Genomic DNA, 23,612 nt, shown 5'->3' with positions numbered 1-23,612 from the left:
TTTATTTTTTAGGTATAAGGGTATAAGGGTATAATTGTAACTTTAACTTTCTTAACGGGTCATAACGGGTTATCATGGGTTGACCCGTTATTAACCCATTAAGCTATTGTGTCTTAACGGGTCAACCCGTTTTGACCCGAACCCGTTAAGGCTAAACCCTAACCTGTTTTTATCGTGTCGTGTTCGTGTTCGGCTAACGGGTCGTGTCACATATTGCCACCTCTACGAGGCACGTTTGTCCTGTATTAAATTGTTCTAAAAGATAAATATCCAGTGTAGAAGAAGAGAATTTAATGATAAGGTCTATGAGGATAATATAGATCATTCTAATTAGAAACTACTAATTCAAATAGTAATAAGTTTAAACAAACTATAAGTTCAAGCAAGTTTGGAAAGTAAAGGATTATGTTTCGAATTCATATTACAGTTTGTTTTTAAAACGACTAAATATTACATAATTATTTTTTTCGTTACTGAAAGTAAAGTTTGGGGGTTATGTATTCAGAGGTGGTGTGTTCTCCTCATTCACAGCATTTATAGAGAGAACATTGAAGTTTTTGTGGTGCTGTTTTTGGAGTTGATCTAAATCTGCACCCAATTGTATAAGTATATTTGTGTCTTTTTGGTTTACAAATATAGTTATACTAAATCACTATAACTAATACTAATAGTTTAATATAGACTATAGTTATAGTTATACTAAATCACTATAACTAATATTTATAGTCTAATATTAATACTATTATATGGTTATACTAATCACTATAACTAAATTACTATAGTCTATAACTGTATATATTTAGTATCAATGTATTATTATTGTGATACTAATCACTATAACTAAATCACTATAGTCTATAACTATGTATTAAATGTATTACAAATATATACAAATATAATTATCAACCAATGGGATGATGATAATAGACGTTACGAATATAAATGCTGATAAAGTAGTAAACTTTTTCCTGCTTTTGTTGCTTTAATGTATTGTTTATTCCGATCAGTTTATACATTATTATTTAACATTCCAATATATAGAGTATGAATATCATATACTTTATTATATATAGGAGTCATGAACTGACCAAGAACATTAGATGGTTGATTAGGAGTGGTCCCCCTAGTACCACTTGGTAATTAGGCACGACAAAAGTTCCGTTTTATAAGTGTGCGCGACCATAGCAATTTGGTTTCAAATTAATACATTGAACGAAATAATTGAATTAATTATGGATATATCAAGAGACTTTTTGTTGCCCCAAGACATCCTATCAAGTGGATCTTCATAATATGGGTCAATAATTTCAACAATCCCATAATTAAATAAAACAGAATTTCACAGGCAATAAAAATCTCTACTTACTTAAATGCATATAAACACCAAGTTTTAGTATCGATGTTTATAATATTTAGAACAACAGAGAATAGAATTTGGCAATGTTAAGGCTGTAATTAATCTTAATGGACTCATCAAATGGATTCCATAATTTACATTACCAAAGCTTGAGAACCATTTCCCAAAAATCATATGTTTGGTATTCCAAAAATTGCAGGAAACTTCACCAATTGAAATATGTTCTCTAGAACTTTGAGATACAGCAACTGTATTTGACACTTGTCTCAAAACATCTTAAAAACTCACCGTCTATATCTAAGAGAGATGCAAAATTTCACTGCAAATCTTCTTATGCATGTGAAGAGATAAACATGCATACATAACTAATAACATATAACACCTAACCATGTCAAAAAGCTAGTTTCTGTGTCCACAACTTTAAGAAATTGATATTGCTTGCTCAATGAGGTGAAAGATGCTACCGATACCCAATGAGCAATGATCTTTGGAAGGAACTATTATTCAAGCATTTAATGTTGTAAGGAAGACCGGTATTTCAATTTTCTGCACTCGCATCATGATCTTAAGTAAGTCTAATTAATTTAATTAATTAATTAATTACTTATATTTGATTTTATATTTTTCCTTGTTATTTATATTTTTCGAATTTGATTTTATATAATATTTTTTTACCCCAAAAAAAAAAGGAATTTACTATTATTTAATCTTTTTCAGATGAGAAATTGGAAAATATAGGAACATATATTTTGTTTTTCAGTGATTTTATAGTAATTTTTTTAATTTTTTTTTCCTTACTTTTTCTCTCTCTTCTGCCCGATTCTTCCCCACGGCCCGTTCTCCTTCAGCCCAGCCCGGTGCCACCGTGCGCCGACCACCCTCACCTTCACCACCGGCGAGTCCCCCTCACGCCGAAGACCAACCCAGCCACCACCAATGTCCCCCACGCGCAGCCCTCCCTCTCCTCTACAGAAACCCAACCGAAATGGGTTTCACCCATTTGTGTCCAGTTCCGCAGCCATACACGGCCACCCAGGCCACCGCACCTCCACCACTTCACATCGATGAGAACCTCTAGCAGACCCAGCCACCACGAACCTCCGTTTCCTTCTCCGTCGCACACTGTCATCCTCACGGCAACTCTCTCTCTCTCTCTCTCTCTCTCTCCAAATAAAAAAGAAACGAAGAAGAAAGAAAACAAAGATGCGAAAATAAATTGAAGAATGAATAGATTTCTGTTGTTGAGCCGCAGAAAGAAAAAAAACATGCGAGAAAGAGAAAAAGAAAAACGAAGCAAAAGTGAAATCAAAAGAATATCGTGTACCAACGGTCAGAAGAAGAATTCTCAAACAGTACGGGAGAATTTTTTTCTTCCTCCAGTTGAGTTTGAAAGTTTTGCAGATACTGGAAAACCACGGGATGCCTCTGCATTCCATCCCTTCTATCAACAGGCCAGATATTTTGACTGTCACACCACAATACATTAATGCTAAACAGATGTTTGAGACTCAACGAAGAAGGAGTAAAATTGTGACTAAAAGGAAAAGAATTTTGTACAAAGTAACGAGATATCAAAAGAAAGATGCTGGACGCTGGTGACTATTTAGAACTGTTCATTACTGTTCATCTTATATACGCTTTTAAGATATAGGAAGATATATATATATATATATATATATATATATATATATATATATACTAGCAGTATATAACGTGCAAAACACGTTTGCCCATTTGTCTAATTGAAAATGATGTGTCCAAAAAAATTATATGATGTGTAAAAATAATATATTTTTTTAAAAGAAATTAATTAGTTAATAATTTAATGTACAGGAATAGGAAAATAAATTTTAACAAGCATCATAATGATAACAAAACGTTACAGTAATACAAGTAATATGAAAATTAAAAGATTTTAGATATTTTAACTATAGTTTTCTTAGCAAAATATATGAATTGTGTAGAATTCAATCACAATACTCAATGACCCAAGAAATACTGAAAAAATACATAACCTTTTATTTTTATATTGCTCTCACATTTTTTCATCATTAAAGTAAGTCTCTTCTATTTTGGAAACTCTAAAAATATTATAATGGTAGAAAATCTTTTTATCTAAATGATTTTAGTTAATTAAGAATATTATGAAATTTAAATTATATTAAAAACTCTAATTATATATATGATTTTACTCTCTTAAAAATATTTAACAAAACTCTATTATTTATTTAATAATAAAATATTAGTATTTTATAAATTAAAGTTGAATTTATATTTTAATTATCTATTTTAAGTTAGTTTAACATCTACTGTTGGATCAAATTTGTAAATTGAAAATGAAGAGTTGAGATTTATGTGGTGATTTGTGTGGTGATTTTGTTATTTGTATGGTAATTTTGTGATTTGTGTGATGATTTTTGTGGTGATTTTATGATTTGTATAGTGATTTAGTGATTCTATTGTGATTTGTATGGTGATTTTGCTGTGAGAATCAGGGACGCGATGCACGTAGTACTGTTCATACTGTAGCACAATGCAGCACTGTTTATACTGTAGCACTGTTCACATACTGTAAAACTGGTATGCATTGTTCATTTATGTAGTACTGTTTGCGTTTGCTGGAGCACCGTTCTGCACTGTTTATTACTGTAGCATTGTGCACAGTAATTTATAATCTTAAAAGAGATATATATATATATATAATTGGACAATTTTTCTAATTGCTGCAAGTTCATGAATGGAGGGAAAAGACGACAAATTTCAAAGATCAGACTATTAATTAGCATTAAAAAGTTACCCATTAAATTGTTGCTTCAAGGCCCCATCGTAACTTTCACACTACGTAGTTAGTTAAAGAACAAGAATGCAGAGAATGGTTAGTCAACGCTATGACGATGGTCAGTAATACCGTTCTGTTACTATTTAAATACATTTCAAGTTTTATTATTTTTTTTAATATCTTTAATCACTAAATAAAATTAAAAAAATATTTATTAATACTCACTTTCTTAATCATTAAATAAATTAAAAAAAAATCAAATACAAATTAGACAGTAGATGAATAGTAGTAAGATATTCATCTTATCAATTATTCTTCTAAATTATACATTGCTTAAGATACTGTAGCTTTGGATCCTAATTAATCTAGATGCCAATTAATGATTTTGTTTCACCATCTCTCACGAAGGAAAAATCTTTTAAGGTGCAACTTCGGCAATTGAATTTTCATAATCACGTTCAGGCAAGTCATTGGACCACGTGTCTCTCATCAATGCATTGGGATGGCAACGGTACAAAATAGAATATGTTTTGTTTTGTGTGATACTTCCAACAACGTGTATATAAAAGTTTTCAAGATTTTTTGGCGTATGGGTGAGTTTGAAAATAGGAAAATAATGGTTAGAGAGAGAGAGAGAGAGAGAGAGAACGGTACATACACTCACTAGGACTGCGGTAGCTTTTCATCCGAAACAATAACAAATAGTCGGAGAATAATTAAACTAAAATAGTTAAGAGGTGAGGAATTCAAAGTAAAAATAAGATGAATAGTCTATTCTATTGAAGAAATAATAACAATATGATAAAAAGAGATTTAACGGTAGGAAAGCTAGTTAAAAAAGATAATTATTAATTAATGGGAAATTAACAGTGATTATAAGATGAAAAGTTTTGTTTACTTCAATCAAATTAGTAATAATAAATAGTAATTAAGAACATGAACATTGTAAGGGATTTTTTCCCTTTTAGTGGGCCAGTGAAGAGCAATTAAGAGAATAAGAAAAGATAGCTTAGCCCAAAATAAATAGGCCCCTTGGCCCAACTTGTAGGTAGACTCCCCTGGACGCAACTCTCATATGGGTGCAGACTGCAAGGAGATGAGACTCGTCATCTTAGAGATCCCTCAAATAGCATCCAACATTTGAGTACCTGCTCACATGAACAAGCAGGAAGTAAGGGGGACCCTCGATCCTCTGATAAGGTGACATCAACAGACTACCGAAGACACCAACAATGTAAGGCAAGTTAGGGAACCATGCCGCATCAATGATACCACTACCCGAGTAACACGCCACATTAATAACGCTGTCGCGAAGGCATGCCGCATTAATGACACTAACAAAGGGAACAATAGTAAGGACGTAGGCCCTATGGGACAGGCACGATCTATCTCTTAGACTCTCGATACAAATAGCAATTTTTAGATACAAAAAAGCTTTTTGGACTTTCTCTCATTATTTAACAAATTTTTAAAATATTCTACTGACTTTAACATCAGAGACTCTCCGGTTCTAATGTCATCATCTCTCAATTTTTTTCTTCTTCATTTTTGTAAGCTCAACTTTAAAAACTTGAGTTGCTGGAACATGATCCAAAAACGTATGAAACACGAAGTTAACACACATGTATCTTCAAAGTCTTTTTTTAATCTTCTAATATAAATAACTCTAGAAGTTTTATTGCACTAATAAAGAAAAAAAAAAAAGAACATACAATCACACAAGCTAATAAAAGAGAATTAACTTCGTGCTTTAATTTGATTATTCGAGTGATGTGGTTTAATAACAAAATTGTCAGTTGACGTCCCCGCAAGTACACCTTTTTATGTACGTTTCCGTGCCCTCCTCCTGCATGTTAAACTGTTCCACATGCCGCTCCCACGTGAATTTCACGATTAGGAATTTTTACTTTCCGAGTGTAAAGCAGTCCCAACTTTTCTTGAACTTGGAACGGCCAATATCATACAATTCTAATTAGGCAAACGTAAGACGTATACATATACCTGAACGAGGAAAACATTTTTCTTTTTCCAAAGTAGTACCACGTGTGTGGCTGAACTCGGAGTTTCATGCTTTTGGGGCTTTTAAACTTACATACGTGATCCATCTTCAGTGATCAGCCATGAGTATTCTTTTGAACAGAATACTCTCTGTTCACGATCGGTCATCAGTTCTATTCCTCTTGTGAACAAGTACTCCATGAACAAGAACAGTGACTCTTACTATGCATTCGAATATATATATATATATATTTGTATTTTTTTAAGTGCAAATAAAATAATAGGGGATGGTTGCATGTATGACATGAACGTACGGTCAATGCTCTTAGCAACTACAAATAAAATATTCAAAGAATACCAATCGTACCACTAAAGTACTTGACTCCTACGTACGTACGAATTGTATACGTGGTGGTGGGGAATCTTTGTTAAAGTGAAGCCTTTAAAGACGCCAATGAACGAGAAAAAGACGGCAAAAAAAAATCTAAATTATTGATCAATATTTTTCACACATTTACCATTCAAAGAACCTCTCCTCTCAATAAAACATCAGAATCCTTATCCCCAACGTCGATCTTTGGGAACGTCCATTGATCTTTGCCCATCTCTGACCTTCCCCCATATAGTCTCTATCTCTCTCTACTACTTTGCTACTTTTATTTTGTTCATTTTCTTCTTGTCTGAGTCTCCATATCCGAACCGCGTGCCGACCATATCTGCCTCTCTCTCTCTCTCTCTCTCTCTCTCTCTACTCGAGAAGCACGCTGCCATAGAATCCCACCACTGCCCAACACCAACTTCAGAACTATATATAAAAGCCACGCAAATTACCCATTTCAGAGACAGCCAAAGCAGAATTAACAGTTTCCGAGAAGTCTCTGGCGATGTCTATAACTGATCCTTGTAACTGAAAACGCCGACCCATTTCAGAAAAACTTCTTCGAAAGCATACCCTTATTCGTTTTTGGCTTTTCCGCTGACTAGCATGAGAAAAACCAGAGGCTTCAGGCTCGGACGCAAGCTGGTGAAGGTCTTCAAATGGATAATCCGTCCCAGAAAGAACCCCAGAAGGTACTGCCACGTGGACCCTCCCAACCGGGACGGAACCCTCAACCCCTTGTCCAAAATCCTCTCCTTGGCACGGTGTTTTCGACGTGGAGCAAAGGGACTATGCTTTCCCAAGTCGCATCCGGATTACATCCGGGTGGGTCAAGACCCGGTGGAAACAACAAGAAAGCCAGCGGCTGGGGGTGTACCGAAAGGGCACTTGGCCGTGTACGTGGGCGATCCCGACGACGACACTCATAGGTACGTGGTGCCTGTGATATATTTCAATCACCCGCTGTTTGGGGAGCTGTTGCAGGAAGCCGAGAAGGTATACGGGTTCCATCATCCTGGAGGGATAACCATACCGTGTGGGGTTTCCGAGTTTGAGAGCGTGCAGACTCAGATTGCCGCCGGTGAACGCCTCCACCGCAGTAGGTGGAGTCGACCGTAGTAACTTAGTCCTAATGAAGATTGGGCAAATGCCATGTCAAAATGATTTTGATTTTGATAGAAATCTAAATATATACTTGTTGATTTTTGTGAATATTGGATGCAAATTTAGTTCTATCAAAAGCAAAGTAGAATGATAATTTTGCTTGGGCTATTATTCTTTCACAAATTTCGTTGGATTTTTTTTTTATTTTTTATTTTTGCCCATATTCTGATTTTTGAGATGAATTGTGGTGGAGAATCCAAACTCCATATCCTATTTTGTCCGTTGCATTGATTTTGTGAAAGATAAGCTTCGTTGAATCCATTTCTGATTAGGCTCACCGATAACCAATACCATTCTTCCTTCTTTTGGGGTCAACTTTCTAACGTCCAAATTGCATCTAGCTTTTGCAAGTTGCAGCATAAGCTTTACTAAGGGACAAGTCCCATATTCTCTCTTTGAAAAAGAGAGCATATTTGATATATTTCTGCACACTATATTTTTTTTATTAAATATTTAATATATAAATGATGAGTAAAAAAATTTAATAAATTTTAAAAAAATAAAATAAAATAAAATAAATATAATGTGCGAAGATAATGCGTATACTTTCTCAACCTAAATAAATAACAACGAGAAAAAGAGGCTTTTTCACACACACATATATATATATATATATATATATATATATATATTATACTATTTTCTGTCTTCAATTTGTAATTTTTAATATTATACTAATTGTACAGTTTGGCATGAGATATTTAAAGTGGCATCTTATATAAAAACCGGTATTACGAAGATATAAAATTTAAAAAGGCGAATAATATGATTATTTCAAACAATGATGGGTGTTGTCGGTAAGAATAAATAAATAAAAACAACACTAACACAGGTTTATGTGACAAATAAATAAAATAAAAGGCAGTTGCGGCTATATTTAGCTGCTGATCATTTGCATATATATATGAAATAATGAAAAAAAAAAAACGTAAAACCTCCTGATCTTTATTAAGTTAATGTCATTTTCTCATTAGCAATTTAGCATGCTAAAAACATGCATGCATCATGAGACGATGGCATATCAAAATAATGGTTAAGGCCAAATCATATCAAGAGCGGGAAGCTGGGTCCAACTTTCCAATTAAAAACTAGAATGAGAAAGGTTATATCGTTCTCGAAAATAAATAGTTTTAAACCTTTATCATGAAGGATATTTATCTTTCAATATTTGCTATGACTTTTGAATTCCACCCGTCAAGCTGGAAAAACAAGCCACAATCTTATCTTCAATACGACTGATAAATACACATCACATGTCAATTAACACTAGATCAATCATTTTCATGATTTTTAATTATTTCTTTAATTAAGAAAACGAAACGGAACCCAATAGCATAGTCAAGTGTCAGAGTGCTTGTTGATGCTGAAAAAATCGCACATCAGATCAGAAGAAGAGAAAGAGTCATTTTCGGTCCACTAAGTCGATTGGGCTTTGATCGGTATTGTTTGGAGCCCCAGCAGTGTTCCGGTGCCACTGCATAGTAGCGATACATAAGTTTATGACAGTGAATGAAAAATAAGTGTAGAGAAAATAAAGAGAGATGGACATCAAGATTTATGTGATTCGGCACCAGCTCTACATCCACGAGTTTTGGGAGAGAAATTTCCATTATAATATATTTGTTTACAATCATTCATGGTCCTTCATATCTTACTATACAAATAAAGTTAGAGTTCTTCTTGTTAGAGACGTTGTCTTCCTTAAGAGGTTACTGGAGAAGAAGAAGAAGGTCTGATCGAGAGAGAGTCCTTTCGTCATATGGCTGAAGGCTTTTTATATATCTCTTTGTTGCGTGTGTCAGTCTGCAATGAGGGGACCTGACCCCTTTGCGTGTGTCAGCTTCCATTCTCTTCCTACTTTCTCTCTGACCCCTCTGACACTTGCATGCTCCCATGTCCCTCATTGTTTCTTTCTCGTTTGTCTTATTATCCCTAATGGTGGGCTAGGCCCAACTATGGGTTATGGTATTTTTTCCCTCCAACGGAGCCCGCGATTCTTAAGGGCAACTTGTTCTAACAAAAATTTCTTGAGAATCTTTAAGATAAAATACGCCACAAACGTCGTCAACAAGAAAATAAAATAATATGTTTGTGTTAAGTAATAAATGCCTCAAGGGATGAATTTAGACAGAGGGTGTATTTGACCGCGTATGATGCGAGCTCCTGATGCGGCAAGAGGCTGGCTCGACCGCGTATGGTGCGAGCGCTAAGCTTGGATGTGGTGGGAGGCTGGCTCAACCGTGTATAATGCGAGCGCGGAGCTCGGATGTGGCAAAGCGTTGTTCGTATGTTTATCATTGTCGAGCCCACTTTAAGCAGTTGTCGAGCCCATTGACTCATTCCCGAAGGTAACCCACGCTAAGTGGTTGTGGAGCTCGGAGTCCCGTTTAACTCTGAAGGCTTGTTCCCTGAGGTAACTCGCTAGCAGCAATTAAGCATTGTGGCCAGCCAAGGGACTGGGTTTGCATCCCGTGAAGGTCAACAAGTCTAGCCAAGGGACTGAGCTTGTGTTCCAACTGGCTATTATTTAAGGCAGAGCTCGAGGGCTCTGGTCCTTAGTCAATGCATCGCAAGCAGCAACCTAGCACAAAGGTCGGCAAGTCAAGGGACTTGTGTTCCGACTGGCTGTTGTTCGGGTAGAGCTCGGGGCTTTGGCCTTTAGCCAATGCATCATGGCCAGCCAGTGGACTGAGATTGTACCCTGCGAAGGTCGACAAGTCTAGCCAAGGGACTAGGCTTGTGTTCCAACTAGTTGTTGTTTAAGGCAGAGCTCAAGGACTCTAGTCTTTAGCCAATGCATCGCAAGCAACAACCTAACACGAAAGTCGGTAAGTCAAGGGACTTGTGATCCGACTGGCTGTTGTTTGGCAAAGCTTAGGGCTTTGGCCTTTAGCCAATGCATTGTGGCCTGCCAAGGGACTGAGATTGTACCTCACGAAGGTCGAAAAATCCAGCCAAAGGACTGGGCTTGTGTTCCAACTGGTTGTGGTTTAAGGTAGAGCTCAAGGGCTCTGGTCCTTAGCCAATGCATCGCAGACAGCAACCTAACACGAAGGTTGGCAAGTCAAGGGACTTGTGTTCCGACTGCTGTTGTTTGGGCAGAGCTTGGGGCTCTGGCTTTTAGCCAATGCATCGTGGCCAGCCAAGGGACTGGGCTTGTCTGAAGGAAATGCTTATCCGTGCCAAGAAGAATGGCATTAGTGCTCAGTAGTTTGTTTTGATAGAGTCGTATTGGGACGCTGGAGCAGTGCCTAGATCCATATTGCTGGGGTTTGCCGTTCTGAGTCACAGGAAATAATTTTGTTAGTAGAAATAAAATTCACATAAGTTTTGAGAGAGAAAAATCGGGAGTTGTTGTCAGTTGGAGGGAGTTCGTGCTTACCTGTTGGGGGAGTCCGCTGAGTGAGCTCGCTGGGGAGAGTCCGCTGAGTGAGCTCGCTGGGGAGAGCCCGCTGAGTGAGCCCGCTCGGAGAGCCTACCGAGTGAACTCGCTGGGGAGAGCCCACCGGGTGAGCCTGACAGGTGAGCCCTCTAGGGAGAGCCTGTTGGGGGAGCCCTCTAGGGAGAGCATTTTAGGGAGCCCTCTGGGAGAGCCTTCTAGGGAGAGTACTTTGAGGAGAGACCTCTGGGGGAGCCTTTTAGGGAGGAGAGCCCTCTAGGGGAGTCCTCTGGAAGAGCCTTCTAGGGAGCGCCCACTGGGGGAGTCCTCTAAGGAGAGCAGTGTGCGTGCTTATACGTGCACGACATTGTGCATACAGAGCACAGTGTCCTGTGTGGCACTGCACATCGGGTACGTAGTACTTGCCTACTAGTGCACATGTCTTGTGCACAAACTACACCCTCGAGTCGGGAAGGTGAGCGGCCTGGTTACTTGAGCTGCAAGTGCCATATGTAGGCACTTAGGCATACAGTATCACCAACTACATGGGCGAAGAAGAGTTTACTCGCTCGATTTTTGCGATGGCGTAATTAAGAAAAATAAGAGCAGGAGAACTGTGATACTTATCTAGAGGAAGCTTCATTCATCATTCGGAATTTATTCAGTGCACTAAAAAATTGTCATTCTCCCACCTCCAGCTTACAAAGTGAAACGAATCTCACAGACGATGTCACTGTTGATGCTGGAAAAATAGCACAATAGGCCAAAGGGAGATAAAGAGTCATTCCCTACCCACTGAGTCGACTAGGCCTTGATCGGTGTTATTTGGAGCCCTTGACAGTGTTCCGGTGTGGTTGTATGATGACAATGCGTATGTCTATAGTGGTGAATGAAAAATAAGTGCAGAGAAAGTAAAGAGAGATGAACACCAAGATTTACATGGTTTAGCACCAAACCTACATCCATAGGGGTTTTGGGAGGGGAGTTTTCACTATAATATATTTGCTTACAGTCACTCATGGTCCTTCATATCTCACTATACAAATAAAGTTGGAGCTCTTCTTATTGGAGACTCTGTCTTCCTAAAGAGGTTGCTGGAGAAGAAGAAGAAAATCTGATCGAGAGAGAGTCCTTTTGTCATATGGTTGAAGGCTTTACTTGTGCTACTCGAATAGATGGGGCTAGGGTCTATATTGAAGTCGATTATTCTCTAGAACCAATTTCATCATTCTGGATTGATATGCCTGGGTCACCTCTAAGCCGAAAACAGGAAGTAATTTTTTAGACTTTACCTGCCTACTGCTCCAAATGTTGCTGCCAAGGACATAATGAAAAAAAGGTAGGAAGGGATCTGATCAAAGAAAACAAGTTAAGGGAGGCCAAACTTGGGTGAAGAATGAAGATAAAGCTAGAATTTTGGCTACTGAACCAGAACCGAAATCACAGGCAATGGATGTTTTACCAATGGTGCAAGCAGATGGTCCCGTGGTGGTAGAGCCATAGAATATGGTTTCTATTGGTCCTACAGGACATGCTGAGTCTCTGGTTATGGTTGCAGGTAGTGATTCGAAGGAGGGAGGGGATGACGAAGGTATTCAGGTAGAAAGTGAAGGCCCTAGTGGGGGGCCTGTGACCATTGGCTGTGAATTGGTTAAGTTGGAAAATTTTACAAAGGGTGCCATTGGAGATATATATGCTGAGGGAGCTACTTCTGGTGATGTGCAGGTGCAGGTGCATGTGTTAATGGTGGTGGCTGATGAATTAACGAGAAACGTGCAGGCAAAGCATGATACTACAGAAAAGATGCATGTAGTTATGTGTGAGAAGGGTGCATTAGTGGAAGGGGAATCTAGTGGGACCCAGAAAGTATGGGATAGTTGTGAAGGGGGCTAGATCATGAGTGGTTGCCAGTTGTTGCCTTGTGAATTCGCCCCTTACATTGAAGATCTGGGACCAAATGGGGAAGAACTGCTTCCATCGTCTCTTTCTTGTGGGCTGGTTGACGTTCCAGTAACGAGACTGGAAAGTTCACGGGCTGCAAATGTGGAAGGGGAACTCAACGTGTCCCTTTCAAATACAGATGGAGAAAATGAGATTAAGTACTTGGGGAAAGAAAAAGATGGGGTCTCGGATTCAGAACTTGGAAAGAAGGTGGTGGCTCAACGTTGACTCTTACGTAGTTCTACTAGGGCTTCGAGCAGGCCCTCTCACATGGATTTATGATTGGTAAAATTTTATTTTGGAATGTTTGAGGTCTTGGCACCTCGAAAAAATGACTTCAGTTCTTGTTAACATATCACAAACCAAAAATTCTTATTGTGGCGGAACCGTTTAGAAGAGATAGTGAGCTTTTACGTTGGCAACGTCTTCTTTGTTTTGATGAATCTTTCTCTAATGGTGTGCAAGATGGGAAACTATGGGTGTTTTCGTATCAAGATATACAAGTTAATATTCTGGGAGTATCCAACCAACAAGTTACTTTACTGATAAATTCTACTATGATTGTTTTGGCTGTTTATGCTAAATGTATGTACTTGGCACGGAGGTCTCTCTGGTCTGAATTGGTTTCTTTCGGATCTTTGGCTTTGTCGTGGATCCTTCTCGGTGATTTTAATATCATCTGGCATGATGGTGAAAGAAGGGGTGGGAATCCAAGGTTGTCTTGTGCAATGGAAGATTTTTTCTAATTTTATAGATAATAGAGGGTTGATTGAAGTTTCTTTTACAGGAAATAAATTTTCTTAGTGTAATGGACAAGGCGGTTTGGCTAGAAGTTGGGCGCGTCTAGATAGAGCTCTCTGTAACTCTAGGTATTTTGATTTATATCCTTCAGTTTCTTTGACATATTTGGCACGCAGGTCCTCGAATCATTCTCTGTTACTACTCGGGTTGATGGACATGCCGTTGCGTTATAGTCACAGTGTTTTTAAATTTCAACAAATGTGGACTTTGCATGATGATTTTTGGAGGATTGTTTCACTAGTTTGGCAGGAAGGTAGTTGTGGTTCTGGCTTGTCGAAACTTGCAATTAAGCTTAAAAGGCTTAAAATAGCTCTTAGACGCTGGAATAAAGAGATTTTTGGATGGATTGGGGACCATATTAAACGGTTGGAAGAGAGAGTGGAGGAAGGCAAGGCCCAGCTCCAAGAACACTATTTGGAAGACGTTGAATCTGATGTCTTAGCGTCTAAGCTGGAACTTACGTCTTGGTTAAAAAGAGAGGAAACTTGGAATCCTCAAAAAAATTTAAAAAACATGGATAGTTCATGGGGAGGTAAACTTGTCTTTTTTTGCAACTTTACAAGTGCGAAAACACATTACTATTCATAATATGCAGCTCAGTGACAGTTGGATTTTATCTTCCCCGGAAGCCATTCATGATGAAGCTGTGCATTATTTTGAGGAATTTCTTTAAGCTCGTTCAAGCGTTTCAACTCCGTCTCTTTCACATTTCATTCAAGCTGAAGTCATAGAAATCGAGAATTAAAATATTTGTAGGTGCCCTTCGGAACAGGAAATTAAGGATGCTTTATTCTCTATTCTGGTCAATAGTAGTCAGGCCCTAATGGCTTTGGGTCAGGATTTTTCCGTCACTGCTGGCCTTTAGTGAAACCTAAGCTTCTGGAGGCGGTGAGGGAATTTTTCTTGGGGTTATCTCTTCCCAAGTATTATACTTCTTCATACATTGTCTTAATTCCTAAGGTTCCTATCCTTCATCTTTTGATAAATTTAGACCTATAAGCCTATGCTCAGTGGTTTATAAAATTTGCTCTAAATTGTTGGTTGGAAGACTTACGTCTGTCTTGAGTCGATTAATTTCTATGGAGCAAGGTGCATTTTTGCTAGGAAGAAGTATATTTGATAATATTAGTCTTACTCAAGAACTGGTTCATGATATTAACAAGCTGGTTAGATGAGGTAATATTATAATAAAGATTGACATGGCTAAGGCTTATAATATGGTCGATTGGAATTTTTTATTCCAAGTTTTGCATGCATTTGGTTTTTCTGTTGATGTTTGTCATCTCATTAAACAATGTGTCACTACTACTTGATATTCGGTGGTGATAAATGGTACGACGAAAGGTTTCTTTAAGGGTGGAAGGGGTCTTCGTCAAGGGGATCCTATTTCTCCTTATTTATTTATTCTTGTTGAGGAAGTATTCACGAAGCTGTTGTGTAGTAAGTTTCAAGATGGTCAGATTGGTTTATTTTCCCAGCCACGTTTTAGCCCTTTGATCTCTCATTTACTTTATGCGGATGACATGATTTTTGCTAATGGTAGTAAAAGGTCTGTTAAAATGATAAGAGGTACGGTTAATGTATATGCCAGCTAGTCGGGATAGGTTGTTAATGCAAAGAAATCCTCAATATTTTTCTCTTCCAAAATTCTTTGTTTTGAAGACAAAAAATTTTACCCATGACAGGCTTCACGATTGGGAGTTTTCCTGTTAAATACTTGGGTGTGCCAATTATTTCTAGTCATATGAAGTCCTTGTACCTAGAGGATTTGATTATAAAAATAAGAAAGAAAATAGAGAGATGGAAGATGCGTTTTTTATCTTCAGGGGCCCGATTATTACTCTTAAAGCATGTTTTATCAAGTGTGCCGATTCATTTGTTAGCAGAGTTACATGCCCCGAAGTCTATTATTGCTGTGATTAATCGATTGTTTAGCACCTTTTTTTGGGGCTCGGTGGAGGAGAAGCCAAAAAAAAAAAGGTGAGATGGGATTTATTGTGTAAACCAGTGGATGAAGGCGGAGTGGGACTTCATAGTTTTATTGATGTTCAAAAATCTTTGCATCTTAAGTTTGTTTGGAAACTTCTGACAGAAAATTCTTTGTGGACTAATTTTTTTAAGGTCAAGTATGTGAAGGACCAACATATTTCTTTAGTCAATCCGTTAAAGGGGACCTAGTTTTGGAAGATTATCACGAAATCGATCCCTATTGTACTTCGGCACTCAACTTGGTTGGTTAAAGAAGGTAACCTTTCTTTTTGGAGAGATAAATGGCTCGAGTCAAACCCGATATGTGATGATCTTAGCATTGTGGATTTTCCAAATTTGAAGATTAAAGAATGTATGCTGGAAGACAGCTGGGATGTGGAATTGATGGTGCGTCTTGTGGGGCGCAATTTATTTGACAAGATTTTGCCTAAGATAGGGGGTACCAAAAATGGTTCTGATATTTTAATATGGTTGGGTAACTTGGATGGCAAATTTTCTTCATCGAATGCTTGGGATTTAATCTGTGTAGCTGCTCCAAAACGACAATGGCCGGAATGGATTTGGCATTCGGCTTTGCCTAAGAAATTCTCCGTGGCAATGTGGAAAGCTTTTTCACAATGTTTGAGTGTGGATGATCGTATAATGTGCCTTGATATTCCTGTGGTTTCCAAATGTGAGTATTGTGAAGAATGGGCTTTTGAGGATTTAAATCATGTTTTATATGGGGGAGAATTGCTTCGAAATTGTGGAGGACTTGCTCTAATTTTCTAGGTATTTTGTACGTGTCTAGTAGATCTTGGATTCAGATGGTGGAAGCTTGGTTTAGAAGAACAAAAAAATCCTCTCAGGTCGGCAATTTGGTTGGTTTGGTTTCGATTATTCTAATTTGGAGTTTGTGGTCATGGAGGTGCTCTGCTCAAATGGAAGGCCGTCAGGAGCATTTTGATGCTTTATAAAGGTCTGTTAAATACTGGATTGATTGGGTTGGTAGTAGATTGAGAGTTTCTAACTGATGGAATAAACAGGATATGACTATTCTGCAAGAGCTATAGTTGTCGATTCTTCAAGCTTGTCCAAAGCAGGTGCAAGCAATTTCTTGGCATAAGCCAAATCGGGGATGATTTAAATTAAATGTGGATGGGAGTAGTCTTAATAATCCTGGTGAATTTGGTGCAGGAGGCATGTTACGTAATCATGAGGGCATTACTCAATTTGTGTTTGCTGCATATATTGGCATTGGTTCTAATAATCATGCTGAGTTGATGGCGCTTTTGTTTGGCTTGTGACGTTGTAAGTTATATGGTATTAATAATATTGTTCTTGAGTTGGACTTGCTTTTGATTGTTAACTAGCTTAAAGAAGGTCAATGTAATATTTGGTATTTGGAGGATTTTTGAGAAGAAATCAAATGTCTTCTTGCTGGGATGAATGTGTTGTATCAACATGTTTTTTGATAAGGAAATTTTGTGGTAGATTGGCTTGCGAGACTAGGTAGTAGTGGAAGCTCTGAAGAGTTTATTTAGGGAGATATTCCTCATATGCTTAAAGGAATTTTGCGACTGGATGAGTGTGGTTTGCCTACTTTGGGAGTTGTTTAGTGCTTTTATCTTTATCTGGCAGGTGTTGAGGTTTGTTTTTGTTTTTGTTTTTTTGGATAGGTTGGTCCTTTTTTGCATGCTAGGTTTTGGTATTATGTAAACCCCAAGATGCTGATGATGTAACCACGGTATTCCTCTGCAATAAGTGAGAGTTTATTAATAAAATTGGAGAGGGGTCACTATTGAACATGTGGCCCTAACTCTTTGGAAAAAAAAGAAAAGAAAAGACATATAGTATATTAGTAATACTACTAGTATAGTTATTAGTTATAGTATTGGTACTAAGTCTATAATTATATATATTTAGATCAATGCATTATTATATTCTTTTATGTATAACTATAATATATAATACTAGTATATATTAATAATTGTACAATTTATTATGTAATTTTCATTTAATAAGTCACTTAATTTTAATTTAGTATTTTAAATAATTTTTTTTATTAATCGATTTTTTTTAAAAAAAAAAGGTTGGACCGAATGGACCGACCAGACTGGATCGGTCCTTAGGCAGTTCGTTCTGGTCCAAGGTGGGAAAACCCTGGACCGAATAGGTCCGGTCCGGTCCACAAAACCTCCCAGGACCGGACCAGACCAAACTCACCCCTACTCCTGATGATGTGTTGCTGAGCTTTTCTTTCAATTGTCCAATATTGATCAGTGCGTTGCTATATTGTAGGATAGGTTTGGCAAGTGGGATGAGATACAAAATTCTCATCTCATCATATCATTACAACTTTTTCAAATTTCTACACAAAATATAATAAATAATTTAACTTTTTTAAATCCCAATTCAACTTTTTCAAATCACAAAACAATAATAATATTAAAAAATAATATTTTAAACTTTTATCTAAAACAAAAAAAAATTCTCATCTCAATATTGCAAATTTGCATGTTTTGTCTTGAAGTTGTCCATTGATGAGCGCTGCAGTGTCTTTTGCGGTTTGCTGCACTGTCAAGTATGCTTGCCGCTGGTTTGCCCTGTAATTGACTTTGGAAATGCTGCCGAATTGCATGCTGTTGTCAAGTTCAGTTTTTTCTTCCCCTCCCGTCTAGTACCGCAGAAATGATAATTGCCATGTTTTATAACATGGTTTGCGGTTGAGATTGATCAACGCCAAGAGTTGATTTACCAAGACAGCTTTGCTGATTACTGTGCAATGCTTATGCGTATGATGATTTACCAAGAATTGGCTAATGCCAATTCCTTTTCCGTTAATATAATTTACAAATTACCCAAAAAAAACACGAGTGATATTCTCTGGATGTCTTCGTTCGGCAGCAGGCATTTTGCATGTCATTTTGTTTGGCAGCAGGCATTCATATACTCGCAGTGCTAAAAGTAGCATCAATTTCAATTGACGTATTTATAAACGAGGATAACTTATCATTTTGAAAGTGTAGGGCTTTTTACCATATAACTAAGACTGGCATCATATTATGCAATCAAGCACTATAACCTAGATTGACAGGATGTAATTGGCCCGGCTCATGGCCACTACAAGCAGCCATACAAGCTTCCTCCACCAAGGTCTGGGAAACACCACTGTTGCAAATGTTGGCAAAGGCACGCATCAGTTTCATACCATATTGTGTTAATGAGCCACAGTATGTCTCGAACAACCGAACCTGCAGTCAAATTGAAGATGAGCGATGAGATTGCATATATAACAACTTTAAGGGGCAAAATCATATGCAAAATGTATTGTTTACCGTTGATTTCAAGCATCTCCAATCATCGACAAGCGGCATACCGGATTCTCTCATGGAATTAAGGATGGAAGAACCTTTATGTGGTCCATATAGAAATGATCCAATCAATTCCATGCTCCCGTCTAAATGAGCTCTATGCCTCGTTGTCTCTGTGATTTGCTTCAGAATTTCTTCCTTCTGTTTTGACCCATTTTCTGAATTTTTGTACTATTAGATGATAAAAACAAATTTAGTCAGGTAATTTGGATCAGTTTTCAGATTAACAAGAGTTGTATCCACCAAAGAAGGTAAGATGCTGAAGCTTACCATCTGCCACAGGAAGATAAGCTCTGCATCTCTCTGGTTAACAACTTCCATGCGAGAATGCAGATGGCCATTATATGGAGGGAAGTTCACAGTGGCAGGATCGAAACCTTGATACAAATAAAGCTTCTCATCTTTGATGCCGCTATTTCCATATTCCATCACGTGAGACCCAGCATTGGAAATGTTGAAATTGGAGGTACGATTCTTTACCTGTACGAAATAAGATTCAAGTAAATATCAAAGGTAAAATGGCCGGCGAAAAGATGCTGACCCGAATATATGGCCTAAAAGATTTAAGTAAAAAATAAAAGAAAAAAATCTTACCGACTGGTATTGTTGTTCTATTGTTTCTTTCTTGAGGTTGTGAGTCTCGCTGCACAATTAACAAGTACAATTCAATTTCAATTCCATGCAAGTAAAGAAGATACAATCATATGCCAATCCAAAAAACTAAGCACTACCTATGGGATGCATGAGTGAATGAATTTCTACACTGAATGATAATTTGTGGCAATTTTTGTTGTGCACGAACATTAGAACTTATCTCCTCAGTCTGTCAGTCACGGCTAGAAAGCTCAAGAATTCAACTGTTTGTATTTCTGAACTTGTATTTGCTTTTAATGAAACCTATAATGCATATCTAAAACTCTCACTCATCCTTCCAATATATGGCCAGATGATTGCAACCCTGTCTAAATTGTCGAATCTCTATAACAAAGAATCCCCAAATTCGCCACCAGCCTTTTTGGTTTGCAATGGCTTTCTAAATGAAGCAGAACGTACCTGTCCTCCATCCAAGCAACACTATACAAATCTCCCAAGCAAGTGAGGTACTCTGGAGGAGGAGGAGGTTCCATGCCAGGACAATAAGTTCCCCAGCTACTCTCTTGTGCATTTGACGCTGTTGTTACATATATATTAAGATCTTTGGGCATTATGCCTTCGAAGACACTCCCACTCTCGCATGCTTCAATATACAAGACCTGATCCCACCACAATTCTACCCTTTAATCACCATCAATATATGCATATATATCATCATTTGAGTTTTAAAAAGGAAGAGAATTCTCCTTACCATCTCTTTGTAGGTTCCAGATGCATGTTTTTTCTTCAAAACATTGATAAAATCCATGGCATAAAGGAAAGGCATATTTGGCATCCCTATAACCAAATGAAAAATCAGCTATGGTCTATTACCTCCCAACTTTTTCCCCATCTTTTTGTTACTGATCAAGATATATGCAGCATCCAAAATGGGAAATGAATTTATTAAAATTGCATTAAACTCACCCAGAACTCCTGGGCCTCCATGATCAGAGTAATACAAAAAGATCCTATCATTAGGTTTGCTATCTACAACCTTCCCACTTCCACCTTTCACGGCCTTCTTGTCACCCAGAAGCACTGCATACAGATTTTCTGCAGTGACATGCACACCAGTGTAATCCTGTCACGATCATCCCATGTGATCAGCACTACCAAACAATTTAATAGCTCTAAGATATCACATTAGCACAATGGTATTTATACATATCCACACAAAAAATTAGGGCTTAATTTACACGAACTGAACAGTGAACGATATATGATCCAGTAAGAAGGCAGAAGCAGAGGTGCTCAAGTATTATATATGAACCTGGTATTAACTTTACGCGCAAGACTTCATTTTTAATTGAACTCATGACAGGGCAGTATGTATATATATATATATTAATCTTTAAATGGTATTTTGAGCAAAACGCTTGGGAAACATTAATCGCGTTTCAACAGTGCAATGGGAACGCTTGTTAACAAGACCCTTGCTAATTACATCTTTTTACAAGTGAGTGGGTGATCCTATATATATGCCAAAGAATATTCCGTGACCAAGAAAGAAATTAAAAAGTACCTTAGGCACTCCAGCATATACATCATCACCTTGCGGATGATTTATGATGATCCCAGGTCTCGGATTCAATGTGTGGGCTGCAATATCATCGTACATAAAAACTACTATGTTTTCCTCTTTCAGCCCACCTTTCTTTAACAACTGATACGCATGACATACGTCCGCCTGCACTTACAATCCAAGTATAATTCCTCATTTAATTTAACCCAAATAGCTGAATTTTAAGCTTCCTACTTCCTAGCTAGTGTTAGAGAAGAAAACGGAGAGAGTGAGATAGGGGAGAGAGTTCTTCAAACCTGATGCCTATAATTTCCGTAGCTAGACGAACCAGCCACGAGAACCGCCCATCGGGTGCCAAGTTCTTTGTCAGGATCTTCCGGTTCATCCTTCTCTGTTGGCATTCGAATCGATGAATCCCAACGGTCCAGCCTAGCAGCTCGACCTCCTCCACTAGCATCAAATAACAATAGTACAATTAGCAGCACAGCAGGGCCGATGAGAGACGCAGAGTGACGGACCGCCATGTAAAAGTGAACCGGTTACAGAAAAATCAGCTACGGACTGTAGAAGCTGTAGGGACAGAGAGAGAGAGAAACCGCTTAAAGGTACGAAAACAAAGGTGAGAACTTCGAGACTTATGTATTAGAGGTGCGGTAAAGTGGTGCGAGGAGCCATGCAAAATAAAAGGTTGACACGCGTGGACAAGGTGGGTCCCGACATCCTTTTCCTGAAACAGCTGGTTGTTTTTATCTCTTCCAGTTTTCGGCTCCGAAATAAAAATGGAGAGTCCGGTCTGGTGTGATCTTGTTTTCCTCTGTACATTGCAACTACGAGGCATATTGCTTAAGAAGCCTGTACATGAAGTGCCGGTTTTTAAGGTTGGCTGTCTGCTTACCAATTTGAGATGGTGTTCTACTCCCTTGAACAATTAACACCTTTCGGTTGCAGTTGAGATGAGGGATGGATAAGATGTTAAAGTTTAGTTTGGTTATACATCTTATTTTATCAAATTTCATCTCATATTTATTATAATTGTCTTAAATTATTATATAAAATATAATAAATAATTTAATTTTTTCAAATCTTAAAATAAAAATAAAATTTCATCTCATATTCATTATAATTGTCTTAAATTATTACATAAAATATAATAAATAATTTAATTTTTTCAAATCTTAAATAAAAATAATATTAAATTTTTATATTTTAATAATATTTTATTCAACTTTTATCTCCTCTGTTCTGTTGAATCAAACGAGGTCTAAGTACTTGTTTGTTAACATAGTTATTTTAAGATATTCTCGTATTACTTTACTATTACATATAAACAGTTTATTACTATTCATAAAATATTTATTAATATTTATAAATTATTTCACTATTATTCACAAATAATATGAAATATTCTAAATTAGACAATTCTATACAAGGATTGAGATTCTCTCCAACTCAATTTAAAAATCCTTTGAATTTATTTTTCAAGTAATATTAAATATTTAATAATATTATTAATTTAATTAAGAGAAACTCTACCACTTTAAAGATTATCATATATGTTATGCTTAGTATGAAAGGCTACCGCACTAGGCTTGAATTATTGGTTGGTTTGGTGTGTAATATGACGTGATGTGTAATTGTTAACAAGAGGTTGAAAGGAAACTAGTGAATGGCTGTGACAAGTAATATTGTTCAAAGTCATTAATTAATGAGAGAATCATTAGGTAAAAGCATTGATTAGCAACCGTCCAAATTGGGGACAATACCTTATATTATTTACCTTAATAAATAATTTAATGTACATATATAATGTTTCCAATCGTTGTTAACATGGCCCAGTTTTGTCCTAATATCAATGAATCACTTCTACCCACCTGCAACAGTGTTGAAGATATTTTTGAAGAAATTATTGTTGCTTGATAGCAACCTTAATATAGCTCTGATGCTCATCATGTTTTTTCACTAAGCAAACATAATATTCTTAGTATAAAGATAAGTATAATTATTTACATCAGCTTATAGTTGCAGTACATCATGTACTGAGTTCAAAAAAAATATATATCATGTGAGGTGTGCGAAGAATGCGACTGATGTATAGCCGCATTTAAAAGATAATGCGGATAGATGAGAGGATAGAGGGGAATTCTTGGCAAACGACTGCGTTTAAAAATACTAAAATTTAAGTAAAAACTTTGTCATTAATGGTTTTCATCAGAATAATTTTCACGCGCAACTAACTCAAAGCTGGAGTAGCTCAGTTGGTTAGAGCGTGTGGCTGTTAACCACAAGGTCGAAGGTTCAAGCCCTTCCTCTAGCG

The 23,612-nt window shown here is 37.2% G+C and overlaps 2 protein-coding genes and 1 non-coding gene across 3 annotated transcripts; 2 read left to right on the top strand and 1 right to left on the bottom strand.

Moving 5' to 3' along the window:
• Positions 1-6,643: 6,643 nt before the first annotated feature.
• LOC121236129 (auxin-responsive protein SAUR36-like) lies at positions 6,644-7,775 on the top strand. Its single transcript, XM_041132638.1, has one exon. The coding sequence runs from the start codon at positions 7,120-7,122 to the stop codon at positions 7,630-7,632; it is 513 nt and encodes a 170-aa protein (XP_040988572.1). The 5' UTR covers positions 6,644-7,119; the 3' UTR covers positions 7,633-7,775.
• Positions 7,776-18,755: 10,980 nt separating this feature from the next.
• On the bottom strand, positions 18,756-21,911 carry LOC121235784 (vacuolar-processing enzyme). The gene is made up of 9 exons (XM_041132194.1): positions 21,595-21,911; positions 21,299-21,463; positions 20,701-20,857; positions 20,486-20,571; positions 20,194-20,393; positions 19,735-19,783; positions 19,411-19,620; positions 19,105-19,311; positions 18,756-19,020 (listed from the first exon to the last, which is right to left on the bottom strand). Exons 1-9 carry the CDS (start codon positions 21,820-21,822, stop codon positions 18,838-18,840), a joined length of 1,485 nt encoding a protein of 494 aa, XP_040988128.1. The 5' UTR covers positions 21,823-21,911; the 3' UTR covers positions 18,756-18,837.
• A 1,627-nt stretch (positions 21,912-23,538) lies between these two features.
• TRNAN-GUU lies at positions 23,539-23,612 on the top strand. The gene has a single exon. It is a non-coding gene; the product is annotated as a tRNA-Asn (tRNA).

The sequence above is a fragment of the Juglans microcarpa x Juglans regia genome, chromosome 6D, assembly GCF_004785595.1.
Source record: "Juglans microcarpa x Juglans regia isolate MS1-56 chromosome 6D, Jm3101_v1.0, whole genome shotgun sequence".
NCBI classification, from domain to species: domain Eukaryota; kingdom Viridiplantae; phylum Streptophyta; class Magnoliopsida; order Fagales; family Juglandaceae; genus Juglans; species Juglans microcarpa x Juglans regia.
This window is presented reverse-complemented; position numbering and strand designations above follow the sequence as displayed.